Source organism: Vigna radiata, unplaced genomic scaffold (genome assembly GCF_000741045.1).
Source record: "Vigna radiata var. radiata cultivar VC1973A unplaced genomic scaffold, Vradiata_ver6 scaffold_376, whole genome shotgun sequence".
NCBI lineage: Eukaryota > Viridiplantae > Streptophyta > Magnoliopsida > Fabales > Fabaceae > Vigna > Vigna radiata.
In genome coordinates, this window is record NW_014542546.1 from 149086 (window position 1) to 156130 (window position 7045).

Sequence of the window (7045 nt, forward strand, 5' to 3'; positions counted from 1 at the left end):
CTCAGGGGCCTAAATTCACCGCTCAATGGTTTGCCTCTTGTCGCTTTGACCGCTCAACGATCAGTTTTGCCTCTGAGCGGTTTCCCTCTAATCGCTCTGAGCGCTCAGCGGACCATTCTGGTGCTCAGCGGCTTGCTTGACCCTTCTTTTCATCATTTTTCTTATTCTTTCATGGGTCTAAGTCCACCTTACTTCACTTCCATCTTTAATCAAATCTAAAAACCCTACAAAAAAATGTAAAACAAGCATAATATCTCTAAAACCAACTTTTGACTCTCACAAGAGACAACTAAGTGTTTTACTTGATTTAAAGCTCATTCTAAGCCATAAAGAATGTGTTTTACTGTCAATTTTAAGTATGAATAGACTGTTATCAGTAGGGGAACTTCAACCAAGGCAATTCTAGTCAAGGTTGGAAGAACCATCCTAGTATTGGACAACCACAAAATAACCCATCTGGACAAACAGGAGGCTTCCAACCGCAACAACCTTTACCTTTGTGGTAGCAAGTAAATCACTTGACAAAGACTGTTATAGACTTTGCTGATAGATTTGATAAATTCATGAAAGTTTATGAGTCTTAACATGCAAGTAACCAAGCTAGCTTCAGTTCTTTGGAGATGCAACTTGGTCAACTGTCAAAAAGGGTTGAAACCATAGAAAAGAATCAGCTCAGGGTTAATACTGATGTTAATCCTAAGGAGGAGTGTCATGTTGTTGTAACAGGGGAGAAAAGAAAACTCGAGGAGGAAGTTATTGAGCTAGAAAGTAGTAAGGAAGAAGATGAAGAGATGAGTGAGAGTGATGAGATTGGTGAAGAGAGAGAAGAAGGGTTCAAAAAAACTGAGAGAAGAAGAGATGGTCATGATGGGCAAATTAGAGAAATATTTAATTAGGTGACTATTGTTCCTTTAAATGAAAATCATCCTCAAATTCCTGTTTACTCTGAGAAAATTAAGTGCTATCTTGGATACGTGATAGATCTAGATACAGATGAGGAAGAACAGGAAGTGGTTGCACAACCAAGAAAGAAACACCATCCACCTAAAATGAAGGATCCAGGATGGGTGACTCTTCCATGTGTGATAAATGATGTGGATATAGGAAGAGCTATGATAGACTCTGGATCTAGCATTAATATGATGCCCTTGAGTTATTTGAAGAAAATTAAAGGGCTAGTATTAAAACCATTAGATATTTCTCTAACGGTTGCAGACGGTTCTATTAAGAAGCCAGCTGGCAAGGTGGAGGATGCAATTGTTCGTATTGAGCAGTTGGAGTTCTTGGTTGATTTTGTAGTTGTGGATATGGAGAATGAGGGAAGAATTCCATTAATTTTGGGAAGGCCTTTTATGAGGACTTCTAAAATGATGATACGTATCCATGATGGGAGCATGAATTTAAGAGACCATGACCAGGAGTTAATATATGGTGGCTTTAAAGAAGACATAATTAGAAGAAGAAAGAGAGCCAGATATAGAAGGGAAGCTGCATCAGATGATGAGGATAACACAACAGGTACCAACACTAACAATTGATACATCCTTTCAACATGGTTCATATGTGAAATTCAAAAATAGGAAGTGGATTGTTAACAAAATCAAAGAAGATGGCGTGGTGGAGATTATAAGACTATATACCAAAGTTGTCAAAATAGTGGATAGAAGGCAACTCATGAGTTGGGTAGATGAAGACCCCAACTGGGATGGAAAGACTTGAAGATATTTGATTTAATCCTACCCTTTGTAAAACATTTTTAGTTTTAGGTTATTGGATTTTGGACATGTAATTTTTTTTGGAATTTTAAACATTTTTTTGGTAGCATCTACTGAAGGATATAGGTAGGCACACCTACTGAAGGGTGTTGGAAAGAGAGACACTTACTGATGAGTGCTAGGCAGGTTTGGGTCAGGCTCGTGACATTAAACAAGCGCTATTGGGAGGCAACCCAGGTTTTTCTTTTTCTTTTGTACTTTGAATTAGTAGAATAAGGTGAATTTTATTGTGTCTATGCTTGACCTGTACATTGCTTCTGATGATGGTTTGATTTTATATTGCATAATGAGTTATTTAAAGATGATTGAATGTGGTTGATGATTGAATGTGGTTGATGATTGAAACTGTGTGCATGTTGATATCCAGGTAAATGGTTCACTAGCTATGTGAACAAATGTATAGTGGTTTATGATTGTGATTGTGATACTAAGCAGGATGCTTGAATAATGTGTGAGAAAGCATGTTGTGTGAGGTATTGAGCTCCAGGGTTTTTCTTGATGTATGTATTGTTCACAGGAAATCATGAATGATATTGCCTGAATCTTGATAATTGATTGAATTGCTTGTTGATGTCATATGATTAAGGCCATGTTTGGAAACCCTTACTTAGCCAAAGTTTTACCCAAGGTTATTAAAATATTATACCCTTTTTTGAACCTTAGCCTTAAACAGGATGAAAACCCTTGATTTGAAATTGTTGACCTTGAGTTAGGTTAAGATTAATTGCATATGTTGAAAAGGTTCAAGTTTGGGGTTGTATGGGGAAAGTTGAATGGCAAAAGAGTAGCATTGAGCTCAAGTGTTGAAAAAGAAAAATGCATGAGAAAAAGAAAGAGAAAAAAAAAAGGAAAAAAAAAACATGAAGAATGAGCTCAATGTAAAAATAAAGGAAAAGGGAAGAAGTTGGTAATGAGTGAGATTGGTGAAAAAAAGAGAGTTGTTCTTGAACTTTTAATGTTAAAATAACTATCTTAACTCAAGGATTTTGTATTCCGGAAAAACCAATTTTCTTGATAGCCTAGCCTCATTTGAAACCTTGGAAAAGTCCTTGTGATGACATTTGCATGTGAAGATTTTGATTGTTTTAGATGAATGACAATGTTGTTTTATGTGACATGTGAACAATAGAAGAGTGGAGTGACCTTCTAAACACTTGAAAGATTGAGTGAAACACTTGCTTTGTGAGAATGATTGAAATCCATGTTTACATCTATGTTTAGTAGACTGATCATTCATAAATGAAACATCTGTTGGGAAATATGTGCTTATGTGAACTGCATTGGATTGAAAGCATGCATGCATCTTGATAGGATTCCACTGAAGAACCAAATTGAATAAATAACTTGTTGTGAGGAAAAGGATTTTTGAAAGTATTGAACTTTTTGAAGAAGAAGTGGAAAGCCAAGTGTTGTCTTGTTTGCTTGAGGACAAGCAAAGTTCTAAGTTTGGGGTTGTGATAACGGTCTAAAAACCGTTATTTTCATACTTAAATTTGATATTAAAACACATCCTTTATGGCTTAGAATGCGCTTAAAATAAAGTAAAACAATTAGTTGACTCATTGAGAGTCAAAAGTTGGTTTTAGAAGTATTATGCTTGGTTTTACATTGTTTTGCAGGGTTTTGAGGTCATTTGAAGATGGAAGTAAAGTAAGGAGGACTTGTGCTCGTGAAAGATGAAGAAAAAGGATGAAAAGAAGAGCCAAAGGAACCGCTGAGCGCTAGAACAGACCGCTGAGCGCCCATTGCGATTAGAGACAAACCGCTGAGCGGTCCAATAGGGCGCTGAGCGGTTGAACGATTAGAGGCAAACTGCGGAGCGGTTAAATTAGGCACTGAGCGGTTGTCTGCTGGGCTTGGGCTTAAATTCTATTATTTTTTTGTGTTATAAATAGCCCTAGTACGACTTGAAACCTCAATCTTTGGCAGAGGGAAACGTCCACAACAACTCTACACACCTTGGAGGTCGTTCTTTGGATGCTTAGGCTTCAAACTACTCAATCTAGGGTTTATTTTTTCATTCTTCCATTCTATTTCATCTAGTTTCATCATGATAATGGTGAACTAAACCCTTTGTTGTTGGGGAACAATGTAATCTTTTGAAACTCTCATATATCCAAATTCTTATGTAATTCATATGCTTGCATATGCTTGATTTATCAGTTGTTGGGTTCCTTACCTGTGTTTAATGCTTTTATCGTTTAACTCATTCGGTAAATATTGTTTGTCTTTATTGAGACGGGAACATATAGTAATGTTATGAACTGGGGGGAATTCCTTGATTATGCTAATACCGCCTAGGGATAGGGGTAGGACGATCAATTGTATTTTGCTTCTTTCCATTATGCATTATTAATTACTAGGGGAGGCTAGGGATAGCAAACAGGTAATTAGTAGTAGGCTCTTTTCGGCAAGGAATTAGGTTTAGGGTAGACTAAGAAAGTTTGCATGGCAATATGATAAATAAGCGAATTAAATAAGAAGAGTAGATATATGAGGGTAGATAAGATGAAATTGTAAACCCCAACAACACGATTCATCCATAGTTTTTCCTCAACCATTGATTCACTGCATTTTGCATGTTTAATTTTGTTTTTGCATTTAAAAACTTAAAATCAATTTCTTCTCAAGTCTTACGCGATTAGGTTACATGAAAGTTAAGGCCTAAGAGTCCTTTGGGAAATGATACTTGGACATACCGAATTTATATTACTTGATAATGATCTGGTACACTTGCCAGGGACTTAACAATGAGCCAGCAGAAGAAGTTTTTAGGAGACGTCCTAGGACAGCAGCAACCCAGCTGGTGTATTGATACGCGGGGTCCTAGCAGGCTGCATCCAAGTCCTATAACACGACAGATGGCTCGGCAACTACAGTAGAAACTTAACAAGCCAGCACCAGAAGGTCAGATATTTTTTACATGTCTTGAATGGAAGTCAGGAGATCAGGATCAAGAGCCAAGATGGTCCAAAGAAGGAAAGGGCTAGAAGCACATCATTTCCACATGAGTGACACGACTTAGGAGTTTGCATAAGGAATACACATGTATCACGTGCAACTTAGCATAGATTGTATTTTTCACATGCTAGAATAAGCCTTCTAGAAGGGCATCACATGTAGCACATGGTTGTACACGTTGGATTAAATCCACATTGCTTGGAGTCACATTTTTTCCTTGCATTGCCGAGAGGTTATCCTATAAAACCTCTAAGGGCGCCATTGTAATACACTTTTGGATAATATACAAAAATTCTGTTGAAATGTTTAGCCATTTCTTGTTTCCGAAAGTCTCTCCATGGCTTGCTTTCTCCCTTGCAACTTCCTTCCTTGCGTGGAAGGCCTTCTGAGTTGTAACCATTACTCTAAGCCTATTCTTCACTCCAATTAACCTCTGCATATCACCTTCCTCCGCTGCCATTACCAACACTACCGTCAAAGAAACCTCCTCTACTGCTAATCTCAGATCTGCAACTGGAACAACTGCTATCGGTACTGTTTCATTCAGTTTTGGCTGCAACTTTGCTCTTCCAAGTCTCCAATCTCACGGATCTGAAGCTATGCACCTAGGCTGGGTGTATCATGGATGCACCTACAGATCCACCTGCACAGCACGCTGAGCCATTCCAGATGAGGGACTTGTATATGTCCATGATGGAGGCTAGGATGGAGTCTCTTCGTAGGGGGTAGATAGTTACTGCAGAGATGATAGTAAGGTTGTACGACACACTACCGGTGCACAGGTGGACTATGGACGAGTTCCGTAGTGCGATGGCTTGGCCTCAAGAGCAAGCATAGGGGAGTAGGTCTGGAGTAGCTGGAGCACTAGGCGGAGATGAGGATGACCAGGAGGATGATTTTAAGGATGCAGAGGCTGGTGATGAGGATGACTCAGATGAGGACATGGACTGAGAGGGCATCTACTGATAGATACCATTGTTTAGACAGGGATTTTTCTTTTTCTTTTGTACTTTGGATTTGTAGAATAGGTTGAACTTCTTTTTATGTGTCTATGCTTGGCTTGTATACTGATTCTGATTATGGTTTGATATGATGATATTGCATGATGAGTTATTTAATGATGATTGAATGTGGTTTATGATTGAGATTGTGTGCATGTTGATAACTAGGTGAATGGTTCACTAGCTTTGTGAACATATGTGTGATAATTTATGATTGTGGTTATGATGTTAAACAGGGTGTATGAAAGATGTGTGAGAAAGCATGATGTGTGAATGATATTGCCTGAGTCATATGATCAAGGCCATTTTTGGAAGCCTTTACTTAGCCAAATTTTCACCCAAAGTGATTAAAATGTTATACCCTTTTTGAACCTTAGCCTTAAACAGGATGAAAACCCTTGCTTTTGAAATTATTTACCTTGAGTTGGGTTGAGAATAATTGTTTGTATTGAAAAGGTTCAAGTTTGGGGTTATTTGGGGAAAGTTGAAAGGCAAAAGAGAAAAACATTGAGCTCAAGTGTTGAAAAAGAGAAATGCATGAGAAAAGAAAGTAAAAGAAGAAAAGAAAAAGCATGAAAGATCAGTGCAATGTAAAAGTAAAAGGAAAGGGAAGGAGTTGGGAATGAGTGAGATTGGTTAAAAAGAGAGAGTTTATGCTTGAATTATGAATGTTAAATTATTTCTCTTGACTCAAGGATTTTGTGCTCCAGAAAAACCAATTTTTCTTGTTAGCCACTACTTCTCGCTGAGTGCCACCGTTGAGCATCCTCTGCGATTAGAGGGCCACCGTTGAGTGGCATATTGGACCACTGAGCGGTTTTGCGATTAGAGGCAAACCGCTGAGTGGTCAAATTAGGCGCTAAGCGTCCATCAGATGGGTTTGGGCTTAATTTATGTTACTTTTTTGCGCTATAAATAGCCCAGTGCGATTCACAATGTAATCCTTTGGCAGGAAAAGACGTCCAAAGTTGTTCTACACTCCTTGGAGGCGGTTCCTTGGATGTTTAGGTTCCAATCTACCAAATTTAGGGTTTATTCTTCAATTCTTTCATTTAATTCCATCTAGTTTCACCATGTCTATGGTGAACTAAACCCTTTTTTGTTGGGCAACAATGTAATCTTTTGAAACTCTCTTATATAAAAATTCTTATTTTCTTTATATGCTTGCAAATGCTTATATTATCAATTGTTGGGTTTCTTATCTGTACTTAATGCTTTTATCGTTTAACTCATTCGGTAAATGATGTTTGTCTTTGTCGATACAGAATGTACGGTAATGTCATGACTGGTAGGATATTCCTTGATTAA

The 7045-nt window shown here is 37.9% G+C and overlaps 1 protein-coding gene across 1 annotated transcript; it reads left to right on the forward strand.

Moving 5' to 3' along the window:
• The first annotated feature begins 620 nt into the window (after positions 1 to 620).
• Positions 621 to 5687, forward strand: LOC106780213 (major centromere autoantigen B-like). The gene is made up of 3 exons (XM_014668472.1): positions 621 to 861; positions 982 to 1067; positions 5574 to 5687. Exons 1-3 carry the CDS (start codon positions 621 to 623, stop codon positions 5685 to 5687), a joined length of 441 nt encoding a protein of 146 aa, XP_014523958.1.
• The last annotated feature ends 1358 nt before the right edge of the window (positions 5688 to 7045 follow it).

Excerpts from the sequence above, each read along its gene's own strand:
- LOC106780213 (XM_014668472.1), top strand. The coding sequence starts at position 621 with ATGCAACTTGGTCAACTGTCAAAAAGGGTTGAAACCATAGAAAAGAAT. Across the intron at positions 862-981 it reads AACTGAGAGAAGAAGAGATG|ATCTAGATACAGATGAGGAA; the intron begins GTCATGATGGGC and ends GATACGTGATAG. Across the intron at positions 1,068-5,573 it reads AAATGAAGGATCCAGGATGG|GGGAGTAGGTCTGGAGTAGC; the intron begins GTGACTCTTCCA and ends GAGCAAGCATAG.